The sequence below is a fragment of the Clarias gariepinus genome, chromosome 26 (assembly GCF_024256425.1).
Source record: "Clarias gariepinus isolate MV-2021 ecotype Netherlands chromosome 26, CGAR_prim_01v2, whole genome shotgun sequence".
Taxonomy (NCBI): domain Eukaryota; kingdom Metazoa; phylum Chordata; class Actinopteri; order Siluriformes; family Clariidae; genus Clarias; species Clarias gariepinus.
In genome coordinates this window covers 20,195,110-20,220,004 of record NC_071125.1, presented here as the reverse complement: position 1 = coordinate 20,220,004, position 24,895 = coordinate 20,195,110, and the positions used below count along the sequence as shown (strand labels likewise).

At 37.5% G+C, this 24,895-nt stretch overlaps 2 protein-coding genes across 4 annotated transcripts in view; both read left to right on the top strand.

Annotated features, from left to right (window-relative positions):
* cpa6 (carboxypeptidase A6) overlaps positions 1-6,051 on the top strand; it is a 31,099-nt gene extending 25,048 nt beyond the window's left edge. The window contains exons 8-11 of the mRNA XM_053488054.1: positions 168-258; positions 3,405-3,607; positions 4,163-4,247; positions 4,703-6,051. Of these exons, the coding sequence (XP_053344029.1) occupies positions 168-258; positions 3,405-3,607; positions 4,163-4,247; positions 4,703-4,893 (570 nt within the window). The 3' untranslated portion in view covers positions 4,894-6,051. The remainder of the gene's footprint in view (positions 1-167; positions 259-3,404; positions 3,608-4,162; positions 4,248-4,702) is intronic.
* A 4,404-nt stretch (positions 6,052-10,455) lies between these two features.
* The window catches only part of arfgef1 (ADP-ribosylation factor guanine nucleotide-exchange factor 1 (brefeldin A-inhibited)), a 64,161-nt gene continuing 49,721 nt past the window's right edge, over positions 10,456-24,895 (top strand). For all 3 annotated transcript variants that reach the window (XM_053488171.1, XM_053488170.1, XM_053488169.1), the window contains exon 1: positions 10,456-10,784. In XM_053488171.1, the coding sequence (XP_053344146.1) occupies positions 10,661-10,784 (124 nt within the window). In that variant the 5' untranslated portion in view covers positions 10,456-10,660. The remainder of the gene's footprint in view (positions 10,785-24,895) is intronic.

The following is a 24,895-nucleotide window of genomic DNA, read 5'->3' as shown; positions in this document are numbered from 1 at the left end:
TAGATTACATAATAATAATATTAATAATATTAATGATAATAAAAATAAAAGGAGTTGTAAAGTTCCCTGAACAGTTTACTAAAAATAGACCCAAAACCCAGAACCAAACGTGAATAAATCTGACATACTTATGAATTTTTTTCTTTCTCTCCCTCTTTCTCCCAAAGGATCGCTTTTGGAGGAAAACACGATCCAAAAAAGCCAAGTACCACTGCCGCGGTGTCGATGCCAACCGCAACTTTAAAGTGAAGTGGTGCAGTAAGTTGGCATCTTCCTGACCTGAAAACTTAAATAAAGATTATTTATTCAACAGAACAAAAAATACAGTACATACAATGACGTAGAGCAAATGTAATTTTTGAATTAAAGACGCTAGTGTCAATTTGGTAACATCATTCCACATAATATATTATTCTTGATTGAATATGGTTATTTATTTATTTTTACCACAGTGATCTCAGTTATGGAAATGCGTGGCCAATGAGGTTGAATAATATGCTCTCACAGTCACCAGATTTAAAATTCCAGTCAAAAACTGGCTCAAATGTTGAGCCTAAATGCTCAAATTATTTAAGTGCGATAAATATAAATAAATAAAAAACAGGAAGGGGCAAATACTTTTTCATAGCACTGTATGTATTTATGCAGGTGTCTGTTAGCCAGCTAGTAAACACTGGCCAACCTGGATTTCTGAGAGGATTTTTATAAGTCATAATTACAAATACTACTGTACTGTAGCTAGCTCCCTTGAGTCATGATCATGGTGCTAGCTCTATGGCTAGCCTAGCTAGGTCTTTAAATTCATAATTACAATTCTAACAATCCTCTATGCCTAACTTATCAAACCTGACAGGATTTCTAATATGGTTTTAAGTCGTATTTATTATGCTAGTTCTGTGACTTTATATGGTTAGGCATGGCTAACATGAGCTAACCTGACAGGATTTCTGAGAGGATTTTAAGGAGGAAATTATTATAAATGCCTGGCATGATTTTTTTTATATATTTAAAGAAATTAATAAATGGTTTTAAGCATCAATTACTTGATCTTATAAGCTCAAATCAAGCTATATCGACTGGATTTCTAGGAGGATTTTAAATCATATCTCTGTTGCTAATATTTAAGCTAACCTGACAAGATTTGTAAAAGATGTTTAAATCACATTAATAATTCCTTTCTGTATACACTATTTAGCTAGATAATATAAATCAATTTAACCATAACATGCAGTAATTTAATATGAAGTTGTCTTTACTATTATGTGAACATATACTAAAAACAGTTTATGTTGTTAATTATTCTAGCTAGCTGGATAAATAAAGCTAAGCTGACAGGAGTTGTGTGATAAAGCTTTGTATCTTTCTGCTTAAAGACAAGTCTCACTGTACTGGGGGTCATGTAATTATTGTAAGCTTGTGTGTGATACTCGTTTATTTGATGGTTCGGTTGCTAAGCCACAATTATGTAAAAATTCTCCAGCCGTGTATCTCATAGGAACTATGTATACATTGATCATAGTCATATTCAGCAATATTTCTTTGAATTCTTAGATTACTTAAGTGATGCTTGATATTTTTAGGCTTTAGTTTATACTGTACATGGATAGGTTGTAAATATGAAATTCCATTCTATGAGACACACAGAAAGCGCACTCTGCAAAAAAAGTTTCGCTTTATACAGAGTGTTAAGTACTGGTTAAGTGGCTCATATACGCTCATTATGAGTGATGCCTGTGTTGTCCGATGATACAGACAAAGCAGACCTGCACTAAATTTACCTACTGAGGTCAGGACTTCAGTTGAAACAACTCTTTGAGAGAATTAATAATCGTAGCGGAGCGGACACAGTAAAATGTTAGCAGGTTTTATCCTGGGGAATTTACCTTGAAACACCAACATTGTTTGTACTTTTGGTGGGCATAATGAGGGACTGAATAGTATAGATTAGTTACATAATTCAAAAACCTCATACAGTAACTGTGTCAATAGAATAATTCCCAAGAAACTATTAATCATCTTTGCATTTTTATTTTCCTACAAATTTATCATCCAAAATGCACAGTTTTGGTGTTATGAGGATTTGTTTTAGACCCATGCCAAACCCCTTGCCTCCCTCAGCACTGGCTTGCTTAGTTTTAATCTGGAAGTCATGTCGATCAAAAATAATTAACTTCCTTAAAACCCGTCTCAAACATGCTCCATTAAAAATGAATGGAGTTTCAGAGTGTGGAGAAAATGTATCAGCAAAAAAACTACCTTGCTTTTTTCCATGCCAGCACTCTGTAAATTTTGGATACAAACTCAAACACTTGTATCAAAGCCAGGGTTCCTGGCTTTCGCTGCAAAAATTAAAGAAGATTGATTAAACCGTTTAGAACTTACGAATTTTTGTTTGGTACCTGACACAAAACACAGAGTTTACATTGAAATGAATATCACAGAAATCCGCCTGATTTTAAACTTTTGTAAAATCACCATCCATATCCAGATTTTTAGAGCACACACACCAAACTTGACATCCTATAAACAGAAAGCCTCCTCTCTTAAAATGTCCATGAAACATATCAGTAGCACTGAACGTTTCTGAGATTTCTGCCATAAAGTCAAGACAGTCCCATTTCTATTCAAGTCAGTGCAAGCCATGGTGTTATATTCTCTGTGTGCGACTCAGCTGTATTAAAAGTATATATATATATATATATATATATATATATATATATATATATATATATATTTCTTTTTTAGTAGTATTGAGAATTTTTTTATATTCAAGATTTATGCTCGTATTAAAAATGTATGCTCGTCTGGCAAAACACCTGCAGACCAAGTTACTTGCAATCCAAGGTTTTACTGTACTTATTTACAGCTAAAATAATTATGAAAGACAGCAAATAAAGCTAACAGTAATCAATTGAAGTTGTACAGTATGTGCTAATTATATATCAGAAAATATTTATTATTTATCATAATATGACCATGCTAATGCATTTGGAAATCAATGTACACAAATTAAATTAGTAAACGGTAAGAAAAGTTAATCATAAAAGACAATCAACTTCTTAAAGTCTGAGCTCATGCAATTATTGACCTTAAAGCCTTATTGATTCAGAACTAAATAGAAATATTGTAATTATGGAAAATGTCAGTTCTGTGTTTTTATAAATTTCCAGTAAATATATATTCTGGCAGTGTATTTTTATTTTCTACATCTCACTTCCTGTAAAGGAACATACTGTAAAGGCTACGTCAGTGAAGGCCACTGTAAATAATTTTCAAGTAGAATCGGTGGATGATTTAGCAAAAAACTATGTGATTACTGTCCCTAAATACCAATGCAAAAACAAGAAAAAAAAAAAGCGATCGAAAGCCGTCCTGATATCACCATTTCTCTGCGTCTCCTGCAGAAGAGGGCGCCTCCACACACCCTTGCGACGACACCTACTGCGGCCCTTTCCCCGAGTCCGAGCCCGAGGTGAAGGCCGTCTCCCATTTTCTGCGCAAGCACAAGAAACACATAAGGGCTTACATATCCATCCATGCCTACGCTCAGATGCTCCTGTACCCTTACTCCTACAAATATGGCAACATCCCCAATTTTGACTGTGTGGTAAGTGAAAATATCCTCAGGTCTGCTTTTAAGGGTTTGTCATTTATTCATGATGATGACGAATGGGTTAGTTCTTGCTCTTAACGGAGGGTTATTAAAGATGAAGTGGATTCACAGGCAAGCATCCAAATAAATCCTTATATACTTATCCCTATATATATATATATATATATATATATATATATATATATATATATATTTTGTGTTACGAAAAATAAAAGATCATTTGTCTGCACTGGCTTTTTAATAAGGTTTTATATAATAAAATACAATACAATATATTTTACCATATTTGACACTGTTCGGGCAATTTAAACTGTGCTAAATTTAGAAAATACTACACTTGGAGTTACAGCTTTTTTTTTAATATGCTTATTTGCTTTTTTAAGTGTCAATTTGTGAATTGTGTGAAAAATGAAACCCTGACAAGCCTTTCTATTCCCCATATTGACTAGATCCGCTCTGGTAAATAATAGTAAATATGAACTCTACCTCTAAGTCTAAAGTGACCTGTCTATAAAGCCGTAAAACTGTATCTGCAATAAATGTTCACAGGAAACAGCGGCTCAGAGTGCTGTGAGCGCCCTTTACTCCGCATACGGAGTCAGATACAGATACGGACCTGCTTCCACAACACTGTGTGAGTATGACTTGAAGCATTTTCCGAATATGACACTAATGATGTCATGTCACATTGTGTGTCTGAATCATCAGCCGTTTTTTCAAAGGCAAAGACTCCTGTTAAGAAAACATTGGTTCTTTTAAGAACTGCCCTACATGATGGAACACAAATGCGGCTTTTTTGGTGGCCAAGGTAGCATCAAGCAATTTGTTAGCTTAAGCACGATTCTACACTACAGTAGTTTTTTTACGTTGTAAGGTAGAATTGTCAATTCTGAATGGTCAGGACAGTAATTCAGCGTAGAACTTACATAAAGCAAAGGTGATGGCAAGACTCTGTGGTGTGTGCATGATTGCTTGTGCTTTACATAGTCTGAACAGAAAGTGATGATGCAATGGCGAAAGCCTTTGTATTACTTTGTGTTACTGTGCTGTACATTTCTTCAGCGTTTTGCTATTTCGCTTCATTTGCAGATGTAAGCTCAGGGAGTTCTATCGACTGGGCCTACAAGAACGGCATCCCCTATGCTTTCGCCTTCGAGCTGCGTGATACAGGTCATTACGGTTTCCTCTTGCCAGAGGTCCTGATTGGTCCGACCTGCACCGAGACGATGAGGGCAGTAAGGGCCATTGCCTCTGGCCTGCTAAAGAAATGCACCGGATGAAGAAATAGCACTATTTATATTATGTCTCTTTCTCTCCGTCTCCTTTTGCCTCTTTCTCTGTCCTTCCTATTGTGCTCTGGGCCAAAGCTTAGAGTGCGAATCCGTGCCTGTGGGCTGTTTGCACCATGTCAATGCTGATATTCCAAAAATGTTACTGTATATGTCTTGGAAAAACTGACTCTGGAATCATGTGAGCAGATTTGGCTGGATCTTATTTTTATTTGTATGATTATATCTATCATGCATCAATTTTAGTGCCTTTACCTCATGATCAGGTAATATCAGGAAAAATGTAATGTTGTTGCCCTAAAACAATGCACTTTTCTATAAGTACCTCTGTTTGTAAAGCCTAGTACAGCTGTTGAGACAAAAGCAGACCAGTTCAAGCACTTGCTGAACCAAGAACCTTACAGCAGTACAGTATGTAAGGACACAGACCAAAGAGTGTAAATATTATTTACTTGTTTATACATATTATATACTGTATATATGGGGAGTGTTCAAGTCAAACCCGGACTTTTGATTGCGCAGAAGAAAAACAGAACACAATTATGAAGGAAAACCTCCCTTGGTTTCTTAATATAAACCCCTCCTACACTAATGTATCCCGGCATTTCAATAGTGCTTGAATACTTTCAAGGTAGAAGGTTTGTTCAGTACGCCAGAACCATGCTTGATTTCTATAATGATGGCCTCCCAGGAACTTGTGGAAGTGGCTTGAAGCAAGGTCAGGGGTGTACGAGGTGTGGTGTATGCGACTGTTTGTGGTGTTAGTGAATGAATGTGTGTACAGTTCCCTCAGACAGGCGCATCACTTCCACTCCACAACATGGCGATGAGAAAATTATTGGTTCATTTTCAAGGATCAGGCTGAATGTTCACAGAAACGACTGCAGTGGGCTCTGAGCCACCTCAGCCAGGATCGATATTCATGGATATTCGTACGGCCTTTTTTTAAAAACGGTTGCATCATTCAAATGTTTTACTACAGCAAAGAGTCTTATCGGCGTACTGTGCTTGAAGTTTTCTATAAATTTAAAAGAAATTTCATCACAAGTCCCGGTTTGACCTGAATGCCACTTGTGAACATGTGTATATAAATATATATATAAAACGTGTGTGTGTGTTTTTGCAATTTCCGGATATCTTTAAACTAAATCTTATACCTTTAATATTATTATATAATAAACTATCTTTAACAATATTTTCTGCAAATTGCTTTGTTACTGTATTTCAAGCTATTTTCTAATCTCAAAAGCTTAAGACTAAACCTTGAAAGGGTCAGTTGATCTCCAAACGGCAGTCACTGGGGTTTAGCAGGATCCAGAACAATCCAAAAGAAACCCAGGGTAAAATGCCAGCAGGTCGATCAGGGATCAGAGAGCTTAGTAACGGCTGGATACAGAAACAAAGTCTGTGTACTATGCAGTGAGTGAGTGAGTGAAATAAGAGTGAGTCCTAAGTAGCGTGACTGAGAATGTGGGCGAGTGTTTGTTTTGCGTGCAGGTGTAAGTGAGTGATTAGGTGAGATGCTCGGGTAAAGCTGGAAGATTGAGTCTGTAAACTCTCGTGGATCCAACAACGGATGTGAAAGCAAGAACGAGCCTTAGTACCTGTCACATGTACTGTGATATTCAGCAAGTTTACGGTTGTTATTATAATGCCAGGCTAAGATTTACGGGCTTTGCACTAAAGCTGTTGGTAATGTTTTGCTACGATCTGCAACGATCAGTGATAACAATAAAACCACTGACAGGTGACATGAACAACACTGATTATCTCGACACAGTGGCACCCGTCAGGGGGCAGGAGGTACAGCGTGATTCAGTCAAAACAGGTCCTGAATGTTATGTAATACCTTTCGTTATGATGAAGCAATCTCAACCAAAAAAATATTTATATTTATTTAACGCATGCATAATCGATTTTATTACATGCAATGCTGGAAGTGATCTCCGTTTTCTTCCAGACACATTTCCCCCCAAATAGCAGCAATTTCACATTGCATGTTTTCCTTCAAATCTTCCAACCATTTTTTTTTCTGAAATTACCTCGCTGAAACATATTAGTGACCCAAGAGGGTTCGCACTTTGAAGAAATGCTGCTTATTACTGCTTATTAAATCAAGTGACTGGGTGTAGGGGGACGGTGTTAAACGGTGCGATGTCTGTCAGGTGCCTACCTAATCAGTCCGACTCCAAGTGTGTTTGAAGCTCTTTATACTGTATGTTGTTTCGTTCAGATTGCTTTGTCTTAGCGAGAGTTATTATATAATATTCAGTGCCTTTTTCAAGTCAATCACCCTGTATTAGGCAGCAAGTGAACACTCAGGTGTCAAAAGTTGAAGTGTTTGAAGCAGGAAAAAATGGGCAAGTGTAAGGACTTTAACAAACCCATATCTTCTGGAGTGTTCCTGGTACGAGGGGTCAGGGCTAGCTCAGTGGTTAAGGTATTGAACTACGATTGGAAAGGTCTTAGGTTCAAATCCTACAACCACCAAGTTGTCTATGTTGGGCCCTTGAGCAAGGCCCTTATCTGCTCTTATGTATAATAAAATAAAAAATGTAAGTTGCTATGGATAAGGGCATTTGCCAAATGCCTAAATGTATGAGAGGTTGGTACCAAGGAAGTGGGCATCATTTACCTGGGCAAGAGAGGGCACCAGGATGCAGTATGGGAAGGAGACAAGCCGGTGAAGGTAGTGTGATGCTCTGTGTTAATGTTCTGCTGGGACACCTTGAGTCCTGACTTTCATGTGTGTGGTTACTTTGGCATGTTTTGCCTTGATAAGGCAAAGCCATTTTGAGGGGCTCAAGTAGGACCTACATAATATTAGACAGGTGATTTTAGTGTTATAGCTGATAGGTGTGTGTGTATATACACTGAATGTTCCGTATATTTTCAGTAATGTCATAAATTTTGCATTTTCAAAGATTTAGCCTAATATGCTCAAGGTTTTGCTGCAGCATTGCAGTTTTGCAGAAGTTACAGTATAATCACTTATTTAATCAGGCTGTTGCTGCACTGTGTAATAAATCCGAACATCACGCAGGTGTTTGATAAATCAGTTGATGAGCCCTCTCCGATCGTGTACTGTAATCTTTCCGTAATGAAGTCTAATCTTTCAGATTTATTCCGGCCCATGAAAGGCTAGTCCCATCTCCTTTGAAACCCCAATCTGCTTTTAATAATTCATTTCTCAAGGAAAAAAAAGACTGCTGGGTGTTTAGAATGCAGCAGGGAGTTTTACAGCAGTCGGTGTACTTGCTTGGTGAGAATTTTAAAGTTAGGAAAAGGACAGCAGTGTCATCCCTTTATATGATGAAATTCATAAATGAACTGGTTTCTGAAAATTCGGTATTTACCTCCAGAGTGAATTTAGTGTAAGAGCAATCAATCATCCGAGAACATGCTGTTGTAGGAAAACAATCATCAAATTCAAAAAGCAAAATGTACTTTTCATTTATTTATAGTTGCATTGAATCTTGTTCAAAGGTAGGTATTTGATATGAATTAGTTCCTAGACTTTTGATTATCTGCCCTCCCAGAACTCCTTTAATGGCCCAATGTGGAAACAGCTTGGAGTGAGGTCAGGATTGTATGGTGGATGTGGCAATAACTGCCATCAAAGTTCCTGTAATGTGTAAGTGGTGCAGAGGTTATGCATAATCTTATAAAAAAAAAAAAAAAACAGGACACCTTTATTGATTAAACCAGAGCCACCTCTGCCGGGATCGTCAGTCACAACGTTTTAAAACATTTTGCACTGCTCAAATGTTTTCTCATTACTGTACTGTGCTTGAAGTCCCAGTTTGACTTGAATGCTCCTCATAAAACACTTTACAGTTCCACTGTACAAGTGCCTGTGTTGAGTTGTTAACATAGAAATGATGAGGTATCATCCAAGCTGCTGTTATACATTTGGGAAAATATTTTGACATCTTCCAGCCAATCAGAATCAGGAATTCAAGAAGACTCTGGCATAATTATAATTACATCTTTACTTATTATTAAGATGTGCCTGTTCTTCCCTGTTTTGACCTCAAAGAAAAAAAATATCCACCATTAAAATAATAATGCGATAAAACAGCTTTCTATGTCCAAACATTGTGACCTTGACAGAAACGCTCCCCGCTCCTGACTCATCTTTGTGTTCATGCTCCTCTCTTATACTGCATACATTGAGTCATCTTTATTCATCTGTTAGGAATAATAATAGTGTATAAAGCCACTCAGGTTAATGACTCAGATGAAAATATATAAATAAATAAATTTGTGCAGTTCTGTTAATAAAGATTTTCATTGATTGAAGAAAGATTATTTACTCACAGAGCCTGACAACATGGACACTACATATTTTTGATTTGCTGATATGTACATTTAAGGTGGTTTGTTTTGGCGATGAGTGCATATTTACACATGGATAAAACCTGTCATATTTAATGCCTCAAAACTGATATCACTTTTACATACTGTTGGACAGAATTCAAACATCTTTTGTAATTAATCGTGCAAAACACTGTACATTGATAGGTCTGATATAATATTTCCCCTATGACTGCTTATCACACTAATTAATCATGCTGTATCAAGCTGTATGATGAGCTCATGGTCAACCGTTTTCATCAATTAAAAATGTTCATATTTTATTTTTTAATATTGGACGATATAAAATGTAGATCATTTCTGTGTTTCACTCAAGGTCATACACTTTATAGATATTTTATTTATGACTGGCTTTATTACAGTGTTATAAATGTTTAATTTAAATCCATAGCCATGCAGTTTGGTGCTCCCAAATTTGTGTGACACCCCAGCTAGGTTATATACTTTCTTGTGCCCTTGGTTTCTGAAAAAAGGATATGTAGTACATTTAAATATACTGTATATTATATACGGCTCTATTACATAATAGTGTATGAAGGGACATTTATTTCCAAACATCCGGGTTCTTTTGGGGGCCTTAAAATTCTTAAAAAACTTGCATAGCTCATACGCACTTGCACGTATTTATATGAAACTCTGTACACACAATTTTCATTGTGCATGTCATGGGCTCAACTCAACATGAAGTCAGATATTTTAGTTTGCTAAAAAAAAAAAAGAAGCTTTTTAAAAACTGGCTAAAAGATTGGCTAATAGGTTCCTGGGTGACATCATATTGTGATGCTTTTTGCAGTATCCGGGTCATTTTCAGGTCACAGGTTGTGTGGTGCATCCTCAGGTTGCCGGGCGATGGCGCAGGTGCTTGGGCCTGCTTATCGTTGCTTGCAACTACAGTATATTTATGTATTTAATTGTGTATTAATTATTATTATTATAATTAATAATAGCAAAACCGCTATGACGTCATTGCGGGGACCGTGATGTCATAACTTTTTTTTCTGTTTTAAGTTTCATTAATTAACTAACAGAGAGAGGGAGGGAGGGTTGACGTCATAACATTTTTCTACATTGTTTCTAAATTTGTTAAGACAACTAAAACGTTAAGAGAAGACGCGCGCGCGCTCGCTCTCGCGCTCTCTCTCTCTCTCGCTCGCTCGCCTTCCCCGTGACGTCATTTCCGCCCAACATGGCGCAGGCTGGTTGCTAATGGAGAACTGAAGGATATTTTTCTCCTCTCTTCCGCACCTTTCTGCTTTTATTTATGTTTCTCTCCTCGGGCTGAGCTCATACAGGCGGCTTCGAAAAGGGCATTTCGGTGCGTGTCAGGGACGGCTTTTTCCTCCTTCGGTCCACCTTCTCCTCGGAGCTTTTCCACCGCGTCATGTATGAAGGCAAAAAGACGAAAAACATGTTTTTAACCCGAGCTCTGGAGAAGATCTTGGCCGATAAGGAGGTGAAGAAGGCGCATCACTCCCAGCTGCGCAAAGCCTGCGAGGTGGCACTGGGTAAGTTTGATACTCCGGTGCTTTATCACAGGGCGGAATTAACCTGTTCGTGCCTTTGCCTTGGCTAATCCTCCCGGTAAACCTGCCGACAACCTAGAGCTACAGCTGGCTAAAGTCTGACAGCTTTACTGTTAGCTCTTCTCCTGCTAGCATTCTCGTACACTTTAATAAGTTACTGTATATTTCGCATTCTGGTTTGTTTTACCAGATGAAAAGCTTCCCGAGGACGGAAATGTATACATGTGAATTTATTTTTAAAAAGGTTTAATATTTGTTCTTTCTTGGGCTCAGATATAGAAAGCAGGCTAAGGAAATGAGCAGCTGCTTTGCCCTCATTGACAGCTTGTTAGCTTTAGCCACCTTCCTCTGCTCTCCTGGAGGCTTAGCTTATGCAGCAGGGATTTACTCCTTATAGCTTGGAACTGGAACACAAATTATACCTGAGCTTTTTATATATGTATATAAAAACTTATGGTTATGCAAACAAATCAATACTTTTATGTTGATTAAAACAGAGACAAAAACAGCAGTGTTGTACTTCTCTTAAAGGAGATAGAAAAAACAATAACAAATATTTGATGACTCATTCTGGACTGGTCTTGTGTTCATCCAATCGGATGCTCTCTAGAACTTAAGTCCCACCCCCAGGGGCGTGTCTTGACCTTTCTTTGGTTGAGACAATATGCCTAGAGTTTGTTCAATTATTGTAGATTTGACTGAAAAAATAAATAATCCATCACATACTTTTAAGGGTTTTAGTGAATAAATTGTCTATTTGGTAATATATATATATATATTTTTTTAAAACTCATATAGTAATAAAATTATCGCCCTTTGCACCTGCACATGTTTTTGCACGATTTTCTTACACAAATCGTCTCGTTGTATTTTCCGCATCTTTGGAACTAATTCACAAATAGATATCTTGCGATGCCTTTCAATTTATTTCACTTTCAACGTTTATGAAGATGATGTTTAAACCGACATTTTATAGTATAGTGAGGAATTATGGCATTTATTGTTGGGTGCTTCTTCATCAGAAAACCTAAATAATGTAAGTATTTTCTACTTGAATGCATCAGAGAGACGCAGCATCTTGTCATCTAGGATGTCAACTTTGTCATTACTGGCAGGTGTCGGTGAATGCTAAGGATGCATTCATCTTGATCCATATGACATCATCTTAATAGCTGATTCACTCTGTATTGTGATTCTGAAAGTATTAAAACTTTAAAACTCTCTCAAAGTGATATTAAAATGTTTTTCTGATTTTGTTGCAATTCTAAACCCATACCACACGGGACGCTATGCTACTAATGTGTGAATAGTTAAGACATACAGTACCACCTATAGGATTATAGAGAAACCGCAACTCTTTACCCTATTTAAATTAAAGGCGGCATGGTGGCGTAGTGGTAAGCACAGTGGCCTTTCACCTCCAGGGTCAAGGTTTTGGTTCCCACCTCAGGTCTATGTGTGTGAAGTTTGCATGTTCTCCACATGCTTGGTGGGTACTCCGGTTTCCTCGCATAGTCCATAGACAAACCTAAGATTAAGTTATTTGGCGTTCCCAACTTGCCCATTGTGTGTGTGTGCATGTGTGCACCCTGCGATAGATTGTCGTTCTGCCCAGGATCTACCTCGTCTCCTGAAATAGGCTCCAGACCCTGTACACAGGATAAGCGGTGTCGAAGATGAATAAATAAATGAATGAATTAATTAATTAAAAAAAATTATTTTATAATCAGTGTGGAGATACATGAATCTCCACACAAAAGAACTGCGATAAATAATTGAATCTTATTTTTTCCCTTTCATCTCTAGCAAAGACATCTCTGAGAAATCCTGTTGTCAGGTTTGTTTAGGTCAGTCGCCGAGTGGGAGATCTTGGCTTTTTAAGGACGTGGTTGCAATCAGTCAGGCACTTTAACATTTCATGAAGTTACTATTTCTAAAGCAAATAAGATTTTGAGGAATTCGAGAGCTCCTAAACAAAACCTGTGCTGCTATAGTAGCGGTTTTGCCTGAATAATTTTAGTTTGGTAAAACTAATTTTTTAAGTCGCACTCATAACACACCAATGGTGTGTTCACAAAACTCATGTCATTCAAGTGTGTTTTAAAGAATTGATGCACACTTTTTTACTTTCTGTTTGTGATGAAGTTGCACCTCCAATATTATAAAACACACTTGTACCCAGGGGTTTTTAGCTGAATGCAGGCCTTTCAAATATGCCACAGCAGAGGCCTTGTTGGTCTGTGAATGTTTTGTTCAGTGTTATTTTGGGAAGTGTTTACTGTAGTAAGCCTTTTAATGGCAAAATATTATCTCCTCTGGCAGAGGAAGTAAAACAGTTCCTAGTACTACTGCTGAAATTAAGTTAGGTTTGGTTCTTCTGACCGAAATGTGTTAAAGCGTACTTGAAATAGGTCTCTGAGTTGCTCACCCTAAGTTGTTGCAAAAGGGTTTCCCCAAGACTTTCCTCAAAGAGGACTGTTGAGAGCAGAGAAGGGTGTTCATGAAGGTGTCTAGTAGTTGCTCAGAAAAGCCCCAGTGTCTAAGACAAACTGTCTCCCATTTGCAGAGATAAATCTTTGGTGGTTGAGAAAGGATTGTCTCCCATTTGCCGAGAGAGGCTGTCTTAAAGTTGTCTCCCTGTTGCTCGCAGAAGCAGTCTTGAGATTGTCTCCCAATTGCTCAGATATTCTGTCTTAGGGTTGTCTCCCAATTGCTCAAAAATTCTGTCTTCATGTTGTCTCCCAATCGCTTATAGATTCTGTCTTGAGGCTGTCTCCAAATTGCTCAGAAAGGCTGTCTTGATATTGTCTCTCATTTCTCCAGAGAGGTTGTCTCGATGTATTGTCTCCTAGTTACCGAGAACGGTTTGATGTTTTAAGAAATGATCTCCCAATTGCTCAGAGAGGTTTTTGAGTTGCTGAGATGAGTTCCTGAGGTGATGACATATCTCCTTCCTGAGTAGCGACGAGTGTTTTAGGAGGTCTTCTGGGTCCCAAAAAAAAAAAAAAACTGTCTTCTTGCTGTGTAAATGAGCATCAATGGTGTTTCCGTTGGCGGAAAAAAAAAAAAACTTTACCCCCTGGCCATCTTTAAAGCTTACGAGTACCGTGCTGCACAGCAGAAACGTACTGTAACGATGTGTGCCTGTGCCGACATAAATCACAGTTATTTCTTTGGGACAGCTTGGACCCGGAAGATTTGGTGGTGTTTACTGGTTTGGACACAGCTGGCCCCAGAGATCATAAAGAGCTTATCCCTAGCTGTTACTGTGAAGTATTATTGAAGTATCTCTCGGTTCAGTGTCTGACATTTGGTTTCTTTTACACTCTTTAGTTCGGACTGCTTTTTTTTGTACCTGAGAGGTATAAGGAAAAAAAAGGCAGTGTTCAAGATTTTTTTTTACTAATATTAATAAAAAAGTCTGAATTGTTTGTTAATGTCGGATGTGTTGTCTTTTCTGTGGACATGTGGAGTGCACCCTCGCCGTGGGTTACATCGGGCCACGCTGCGTCTTGGCTCTGCACTCAAAGTTAAAGCCAGCGGCTGCAGCGAGTGTGCCAGGAAGCTCGACAGCACAGAGTCTCAGTTCAGCAGCCCCAGAGGAGCGAGCGAGCAAGAGAGAGAGAGAGAGAGAGACAGACAGAGTCTCGAATCGGCCTGTGGATTACAGCAGGGCTGCGTTTTTCACATTCCACACCGCCTTGCTCTTTTACATCACGTGAGCTCGTGAGTGTTTATTGAGCATGAACACCTTGTCTACCCAGCCTGGCCAAATATTAGGATTTCAGAATCAGGAATGTCCTTGAAAGAGGCAGTGACTCCTAGAAGGACACACGTCCGGAGTTAATGAGTTACTTGTGAATTAGGGGTGTGACTCTGAGGAAATCAGGAATAAATCAGGAATAAAGGTGATGTCACAGAAAGATATAGTCCCTGTGAGGGTTTAAGATGAGGGTCAGCTACGGTTTTGAAGAACAAACCTGTATCAAAATTAGGGCTGCAACTAACGATTATTTTGATAATCGATTAGTTGGGCGATTGTGTTTTCGATTAATCGATTAATCGGATAAAACCTAACCGCTTTTTGAATTTGATATTTTGCTTATAACTATAAAAAAAAAACATAAATCAAGGTATTATTTATTAATAAAATTAAACTTTTAAAAATGCAAAAGCCACATCTAGAGTTTAATAATTTGTAATTTTGATAATTGAAACCTTAAATGAAACGTAGTATATAATATATACAGTTTATATATATATATATATATATATATATATAGTTTAAAAAATACACTAATATATTCAGTTGATAAGATATAAACAGCTAAAATAATGTAATTTTGTATAATAAAATAATGTATGCATAAGTAAAACCACAGTAAATTACAAGTTAACTTTGTAGTGGACTATAAAAAAAAACTGTGGAAATGCAGAAAGCTAATAGTCACAAATATACTGTTATTTGCATTCGCTGAAAACCACAACAATCACTAAATGTCATCTTCTACTGTTATTCGCACCATGTAAATTAAGCTAATCTAAAGTAGCGCCATTTAACTAATCACTATTGCTCATGAGGTGATTGCGCAATGTGATGCTCGTGAGTAGCTCGTGAACAGATTTAGCGCGACTGTCCCGAAGTTAGCAAACAGTTTAAACAAAAGCACTTAAACTATACAACTTTTACACGATGAAGAGAGAGTTTTTACTGAACCTGCTGACGTTTTGCCATCCGTAACACCAACATGTTTTCTGTTTAAGTGTTCGTGCATGACATGCCATGAAAGCTCGGTCTTGCAAAGCGTGCAGGTTACCGTCTTCTAAAAGGCATTTAATGTGAACTGCTATCAAACCTTGGAGGACTCGGGGCGCGTGCTTTTTCCTGCAGACGCTTCTGTAACCTCCATTGCGCGAGCGGCTGTGTATCTGTGTGTATTTGTGCATCTTGTGGTCGCGCGCCTCAGTGACGTGAGCAGCCCAACTAATCAATAACGGCATTCGTTGACAACGAATTTCATTATCGATAATTATCGATTTTATCGATTAGTTGTTGCAGCCCTAATCAAAATGAGATGTCAAGTTATTCTTAGGTTCATTTACGGCATCTGGCAAGACACCCTTATCCAAAGCGACTTGCATTTTATCTCATCTGAGCAGTCGAGGGTTAAAGGCCTCGCTCAAGGGCCCGACAGCAACAACGTTGTGACGGTGGCACCTGAACTCGGCACCTTCCAATTAGTAGTCCCAACACCTTAATCACTGAGATACCTCTAAACCCAATATTTTCTTTCTTTAGTGATAGACGAAAAAAATAAAGTCATGTCCCTCGTTTGGTGGTAAAATGATTTCTAAGTGTAAATCTTTCCTGTATCTCATCCTTCTTCTTCTTGAATATGTGTGGTGTAAATCCTGAATCATATTTGCTTTAAATAAACTTAATAAACAAGCAGAAGATACATTCTTGGGTACTGTTGTCATCCAGTTGAAGATGTATTTTAGTTCTCTCGCATTTTATATCTATATCTATTTATAAGAATTTTTTTTTTTTGGTCTGTCTCATACTATACAGTATGCACTTCTCTAAAAAATAGTTCCTTTTAACTGCATTTTCTTTCTAACGTTGCTTCCTATTAAACAATGCCTAGTGCATAATCAGTTCTTTGTTTAATTTTTTAAACACGTTTTTCAGCAACGCACACACTAACCTTCATATTATTCGCCTTATCGCGCGAGAGACGCTGGACGAATTCCAGTGGAAAATGGATCACGGCCTTTTGAAAAATTAAGCAGCGCCGTGGTAGATTTTAAACTGTTGTTTTGGAAAGAGATTATGATAGAACGATGAAATCCTGGTTCATCCTAGAGATTTATATTACACCTGTTTTTTTTCTGGTGTTTGTATGTTAATTTTCTGACACGGTAAACGACGTTAATTTAGGACAGCACGTCTTGTGCCATGTTTGTGAGGGCAGACAGTTTCCATTGCATTGATGCCTCCTGGCCAGGTGATACTGTCCCTTTAATCAAGGCCAGGTACCCTATAGGTTACACAGCTGAACCTGAGACTCTAAGAGCTTCTTTTGTTCATCAAGCACAAAGAACTCTTACAAAACACATGAGAAAAGCTCGTGGAAATTTTCTTTTTTTTTTTTTTTCTTCCCCAGGATGCCTTTCTCCATTATAGAGATTATAATTCAAAATCTAGGACTTGGGAAACTAAAGCTACACTTCATTTTCTGTACATATACTGTAGGCTAACTTTGTATAACTTGCAACATTCATTTATCTTTCATAGTTAAACTGTTATTATATATATCTGTGTATTATAGGAGTCTAAAAACGTGTGATGGTGAGAATGGGAAGTGTTTTAACATTGAGATCATGTAAGAGTTATTAAAGGCATGTCAGTCCTAATATTATTTTTCAAAGCAGACAAATTCTATCCAAAGGCCAATCCTCATTTATTATTCAGTGGGCACGCTGATCACCTTGTTCCTCTTTCATTCCGTCACCGCAGGTCTTTCCATGTCTTATTCATCACAAAGTTTTTACAGCTCTCAAGGCTACTGAGAAGGTCTAGCTTTCTCAAGTCTGCATCGTATTTCATCAACATCTCCTCTCTCTTTCTCTCTCTCTCTCTTTTTCTCCGTTTGTATGTACCACTGCAGACCGGGAACATCCCACAAGAGCTGCAGTTTTGGAGTTGCTCTAATCCTCGTCACATCACAATTCAGTTGTTGTCGATACCTTACGCTTTCCCATTATTTTTTTTCTGCTTCCAGGAAATCTAATTTGGGACAAAATGGTCACCTGCGGTCTAATATATTTCAAACACTTTGACGTTCTAACAAGATATTGTAAGGGTTTTGTCACAGCTGCTGTGAAAAGAGCCAGATTGTGAGGGATCAGAGCAACTCCAACACTCCAGCACACTCAGTAGCTTGTTTTACTTGAAATACTTGTGCCAAAGCCGTGAGCATGTACAAAAATGATGCCATAGAATCATGATATTTACAGAATCTCAATATTATTCGAAGCAGCAACCAGGTATCGTGGTAACATTGTATCAGTGTTTTTTGTTTTGTTTTGTTTCTTTAATGCAGAAATGTTTTCAAAAGCATCTTTTGCTGACGCCATCTTTTTGTATGTACCCAAAACCTTTTTACAGTACTATAAATAAAACAGCTGTTAGGTTTTACTGAGCTTGCTGGAGAATATGAGTTCTTCTGGTAACTTTCTCACACTCGCTCCTTTCTATTTTTATATAAATCCCAGGAGCGTACATTTGGTTTTTTGTTTCCATCTGAAAACTGGTCTGTCTTGTACTTTATATTTCTTTACTTTACAGCCATGCATATATTTTCCTGTAATGTTATTTATTTATTATTTTTAAAGTTATATATAGAAATACTGAATGATTTTGTACATAAGTATGCAGACATGATAAAAATATATAAAAAAAATTGGTACAGCATATAATATGGTGCCTAAGACTTTTGCACAGTACTATATATTTTAGATATATATATATATATACAGTGGTGTGAAAAACTATTTGCCCCCCTTCCTGATTTCTTATTCTTTTGCATGTTTGTCACACAAAATGTTTCTGATCATCAAACACATTTAACTATTAGTCAAAGATAACACAAGTAAACAAAAAATGCAGTTTTTAAATGATGGTTTTTATTATTTAGGGAGAAAAAAAATCCAAACTTACATGGCCCTGTGTGAAAAAGTAATTGCCCCCTGAACCTAATAACTGATTGGGCCACCCTTAGCAGCAATAACTGCAATCAAGTGTTTGCGATAACTTGCAACGAGTCTTTTACAGCGCTCTGGAGGAATTTTGGCCCACTCATCTTTGCAGAATTGTTGTAATTCAGCTTTATTTGGGGGTTTTCTTGCATGAACCGCCTTTTTAAGGTCATGCCACAACATCTCAATAGGATTCAGGTCAGGACTTTGACTAGGCCACTCCAAAGTCTTCATTTTGTTTTTCTTCAACCATTCAGAGGTGGATTTGCTGATGTGTTTTGGGTCATTGTCCTGCTGCAGCACCCAAGATCGCTTCAGCTTGAGTTGCCGAACAGATGGCCGGACATTCTCCTTCAGGATTTTTTGGTAGACAGTAGAATTCATGGTTCCATCTATCACAGCAAGCCTTCCAGGTCCTGAAGCAGCAAAACAACCCCAGACCATCACACTACCACCACCATATTTTACTGTTGGTATGATGTTCTTTTTCTGAAATGCTGTGTTACTTTTACGCCAGATGTAACGGGACACGCACCTTCCAAAAAGTTCAACTTTTGTCTCGTCGGTCCACAAGGTATTTTCCCAAAAGTCTTGGCAATCATTGAGATTTTTTTAGCAAAATTGAGACGAGCCTTAATGTTCTTTTTGCTTAAAAGTGGTTTGCCTTGGAAATCTGCCATGCAGGCCGTTTTTGCCCAGTCTCTTTCTTATGTTCGAGTCGTGAACACTGACCTTAATTGAGGCAAGTGAGGCCTGCAGTTCTTTAGATGTTGTCCTGGGGTCTTTTGTGGCCTCTCGGATGAGTTGTCTCTGCGCTCTTGGGGTAATTTTGGTCGGCCGGCCACTCCTGGGAAGGTTCACCACTGTTCCATGTTTTTGCCATTTGTGGATAATGGCTCTCACTGTGGTTCGCTGGAGTCCCAAGGCTTTGGAAATGGCTTTATAACCTTTACCAGCCTGATAGATCTCAATTACTTTTGTTCTCATTTTTTTCTGAATTTCTTTGGATCTTGGCATAATGTCTAGCTTTTGAGGTGCTTTTGGTCTACTTCTCTGTGTCAGGTAGCTCCTATTTAAGTGATTTTTTGATTGAAACAGGTGTGGCAGTAATCAGGCCTGGGGGTGACTACAGAAATTGAACTTTTAACTGTGATAAACCACAGTTAAGTTATTTTTTAACAAGGGGGGGCAATTACTTTTTCACACAGGGCCATGTAGATTTGGAGTTTTTTTTCTCCCTTAAAAACATAATCTTCATTTAAAAACTGCATTTTGTGTTCAATTATGTTATCTTTGACTAATAGTTAACGGTTTTTGATGAGCAGAAACATTTAAGTGTGACAAACATGCAAAAGAATAAGAAATCAGGAAGGGGGCAAATAGTTTTTCACACCACTGTATATATATATATATATATATATATTTTTTTTTTTTTCCTTTTGCTTTATTTACATGCGTGTGAATATTTTTTCCTGTAACGATATTTTAAGTTGTAAAATTTGGAAATAATAAATAACTTTTTTTTTTTTTAAACAATGCAATTTTTTTATTGATATGTTGTTCAATAGTTTTGCACAGTAATAGTTTTATATACACACCTGTGTGTGTGCGTGCGTGTGTGTATATACATGTTATCTGCCTGGGTGCTGTAAGGATTAAACCATCTTTGCTGTTTTTTTACCTCAGGTCACTTCCTGTAACTAATTTATTTTAGTCTGAAAGTTTATTTGTCTGAAAATAGTCTAAGGAGAACTCGATTAAACTTTAACCGCATCGACTCAATGAATGAAGACAGAGGAATTCTAATAGTTTTTTTTTTTGTGAACAGAGAAAGAGCACGTCTAGGAGAAGAATTTAATTTAATTTCATGGCCATGAGTTTACTGTTGCCACGATTAAACAAAGGTGTTTGGAAAATCACACAAGTGCTTAATATCTCACGCAGCTGGTTAATGAAGTGAAAATCACTTTTACTTCAGCAGGCAGGCTTCTAACATGGGTGTAAGAATCTTGCGTTTTGAATTAAAAAGCACTGATTGGAATCTAAAAGCATTAAAAGGAGACGCGGTAGAAAGACTTAAATAAAGTTAATCACGTGTCGATCGGAAGCTACTAAGTTATATCGTGTTGTATTGTATCAGATTAAGGAGCCGTCATCAAATCTCTGTTTCCAAAGTGAACTGAAATCATGTGGAAGCCAAAGGTTTATCTCCCTACCTTGTACACTTTCATGTTTAATCATGGTGTTTGATCAGATAGCTACGCTCCTCCTTACTTTTTCAAAATAATTTAATACAAAATTCAGATGTGTAACAGACACAAATCTCAACCGTTTGCCGTTTTATGTGGGCTTCATTCTTAAGACAAAAACAAGCTCATTTGCATGTTGCATGAACTATAATTTCAGCCAACTGTTTTTCTCGCACTTGCTCTGTGCTCAAAAGGGTTGCCAGATCACACTGGCAAAATCCCACTTAGACTGTGCCGAAAACCCACCCACTCAATAAAAAACAGTGCAAATAATAATAATAATAATAATAATAGCACTAGAACTAATACTGTAGCTCAATTTTGTGTGTGTATGAAAAGAAAAACTTTTATTACTTGTAAATAATTTATTGCTATATGTTATATATTGATATATACATTATATTATTATGATAGTATTGTTAATATTATGTTAATATAATATACGTCATGTTATCTTTTTTTCCCTAAAGAAAATTAATTTCGTGGAAAAATAATTCCCGGCTAGACGGTTACGAATTGGACGTGAGCACATTGAGGGGGAGAAAAAAATGTACAGTATTGAAATTTTTAGTTTAAGCTTTTATTTACAGATGAAATGTTTGAGCACGCGCGACAGTTGCTTGCTTTAAGTGATCAAAGGAAAGTCAAGTTGTATCCGATCTGATTTAAACTCTATGTTGGTCAGGTTACATAAACAATGTAATACCAGTCTCAAAAAGTTTGAAAAGTGCAACCTTGTTTCTTTGCTCGATGCATACTAAATAATCCTTGAGCAATCACAAAGATCGCACCGACTGCAACCCGAAAACTGTTAATCTTTTTTTGTAAACTTGTTACGCCGCCACCTCGGGTCCCGCTCCTACCACGTTTCTAATTTTATCATAAATAACTGTGACAGTTTCCGATCCGGACGTTTTTAAACCCCAGCCTGATTTACCAGAAGACACGAGAAGCCACGATAAATAATGCACCGCTATACAGCCACCACGTTTCATTCGATCTCCGGCGCGCGATGAATTAATCATACTTTCGGCGCAAAGTGATGAGGAGAGCCGAATCGACACGAATCACAGGCTCACAGGATGAGAGAAAGCATGGCCACAGCCTAACCTCGTATCACTACAATACAGGCACTGCTGGGTAAACAATAAAGATGTCGAGCAGACTGTGTGCGCACGCGTACGCTTTTGTGTGTGTGTGTAGACAGACTCTGGTTGGTTTGCTTTTTCTCGGCTATTAATCTTTACCCCAACAAAGAGAAGCTTGGCTCTGTGCGGTCTGGCTGCGGCTTTATAGCTCCGTCTCTGCGCAGCCTGATAACTCTAGATCTAGTAAATGTAACGTTATTTGAACATCCAGACAATGAATGCGCTTGAGCAGTAAAAAAAAAACGTTGTTCTCTAAGCAGCCGCGTAATCCTCACCATTTCACAACCCACATGTTGCCTCATCTGCCCAAGTCTAATTGCTGCTTTGCATCTTCTGCTTTCACCTCACAATAGACACGGGCTCGTTTCCGCTCCTCCTCGACTGTGCGGGAGGATTCACAGAGGCTGCTGACTTAACTTACTTTTTTTTTAAGTCAAGTCACGTGCTAATTATTGAGTATGTAGAGAGCTGAGAAAAAGCTAAAACTGTGCCGAGAAGATGAAGCCTGACACAGACCTGGCACTCAGAACCAGGGCTTGCCACACTACGCCACGCCCATGACGGACATTTAAAGCCTAATTTCAAGCCTTCTTTGAACCGAACAAACAAAGCAATACCCATATTACTCCTGAGATGCATTCTCAATGTCTTCTCATTTTTCTTGAAAATAAAACAGATGTCAAAAAAAAAAAAAAAAAACTCGCATGAAAAGTAAGCATGATTAAAATCGTGGCTTGTGATAAATCAGCCCGAGGAAGAAATAAAAAGACAGGATTTTTTTTTTATGTACCGAATGAAACCTTGTGCCTTGTGTTGTAAGGAAGTAAAGCTTGTTTATAAAAAATAATAATCATAAATGAACGTCCCAGATATTTTAATGGGATCGTCCCATTTTACTGATTCATCCACCTTTAATTAAGTATGACTAAAGAAAGGGCGTTAAAGTCAAAGCGCGGTACGGTGATGAGACTCTCAGACATCTGAACTGGGTTTTAAATGAGGCCGTACATCCATGAATGACGATCCCCCTGAGGTGGTATAAAGCCTGCTAATAAAGTTAAGTAACATTCTGTCGTACATTACACAGTGCAGGCAGTGAGGACTGTTTGATAACAGAAGGTTGTTAGTTTGATTGACAGCTAGATTAACTCTGTACTGCACTTGGTTTTAATTCGCTGGAATTTAAAACGCTGGACCGGAGCTGACTACTAGAAACAGTGCAGCACAGAATTCTGTATTAGTGTCGCGCATTTCAGTTCGATTCAGGTTCAGTTCCGTTTATCTTGAACGTTAGTCGAACATGTTTACAAATTAATAATTAATAAATGATAATAACCAGACACATCATTTTCCCACTGTTTAAGTTTTTATTAAACTGTTCTAGCTGCATGATCTGGCGTTTCCCCTACAATTAGTTATTTGTGGTGGCCAGTCATAGCATCAACATTGATCTCCACAATATTAATTACTAGCGTAAGTACAGTTTACACGTCGAACAACACGTCGAGTTTTTAGAAATACAAAGGTTTATAAACGGTAAAGCTAAAAATAAGCTGATCCACTTTAATGTAATCAGTGATATTATTATTTCAGGTTAAAACCCACGTACATGTTACAGCAGAACCCTTTGTCTAACTTATTCATACAAAAAAATCAAATGTTGTAAGTAGGGCTGCAACTAACGTTTGTTATCATTATTTTGATAATCTATTAGTTGGGCGATTAGTTTTTCAAATATTTGGATAAAACCTAAACGCTTCTTTAATTAGATTTTTTGCTTAAACTATAAAAAAAACATAAATCAGGGTATTATTTATGTATAAAAATAAACTTTTAAAAATGCAGAAGCCACAGAGTGAATCACAGATGGGAAATCGAAACAGTAGATCGGATAAAGATGAAGTTTTGTCTTAAAACGACTCTAGCATGTTAAAATTCACTCATACCACTTCAGCTCTGGCATTTCAGCGGAAGTTGAAAGTTGCTTATTAGTCGAAATTTCAGAGTAGATTATTAAATCCAGCACATAACTGTTTATAATATTAACATTTTGAATTCACTTCTTCCCAACAATGTGATTAAAGTACCCGAAATAACGCAGGTGCGTTACAACAACAATAATAATAATAATAATAATAATAATAATAAATTTGCAGCACTACTACTACTAAGTTCTTTATTTACAGTTTACTTAAACCTTAGAGAGATAACACATTTTCAAGTAGACACACAATACTTTAGATTGAAACACGACTGCCTCCTACAGGTAATGAACGGCATTTTCACAGATTTCCGCGCGCTGCCGAAACCTGCATACTCAGTGGCCAAATCTATATGTTGCAAGGTTCACTTTTCATAGCGTACGTACCATTTCTGTTTTTAAAAATTTCTTTTTTAGGGAGGAAGCTCATTGTGTCTGTGTTATCAGACTTGTAGTTTAGTTTCTCTGTCTTCTGCATACTCTGTGTATACACGGTCAACTATCACATTGATTGGCTCCGTTGAGTTGATGTGTTAACCACGCCCACTTTGGGGCAAAAGCGTTGAATTGATTGGCTCTGTCGAATTAATGGATTAATGCTTGTTTATCTCTTTAATGTATTGAATGTAATTCATCGTGTATGGTATCATGCAAAGAAACAAAAATAGTATATAAATACACATTTTGTTGTTATTAATAAGAATGGATTTATTAAAACAATTTTTGTTCCAGGAGTTTGTCTGTCCTGGATGTATTTTTTTATCGGCGCTCAGATTCTGTACAGATTCCCAGTAGACAAACATGGCTTCCCATCCCGTCCTGTATCGTCTCGTCTCGTCTCTGCTCAGACGTAAAAGGTTCAACAAAAGCGTCGTGCTTGAAACATGCAAAAACCCAGAGACTCATTTGATTGCCGAGGTGCTGTTTGCACAGAAGACACGCCTCAGACCTGAC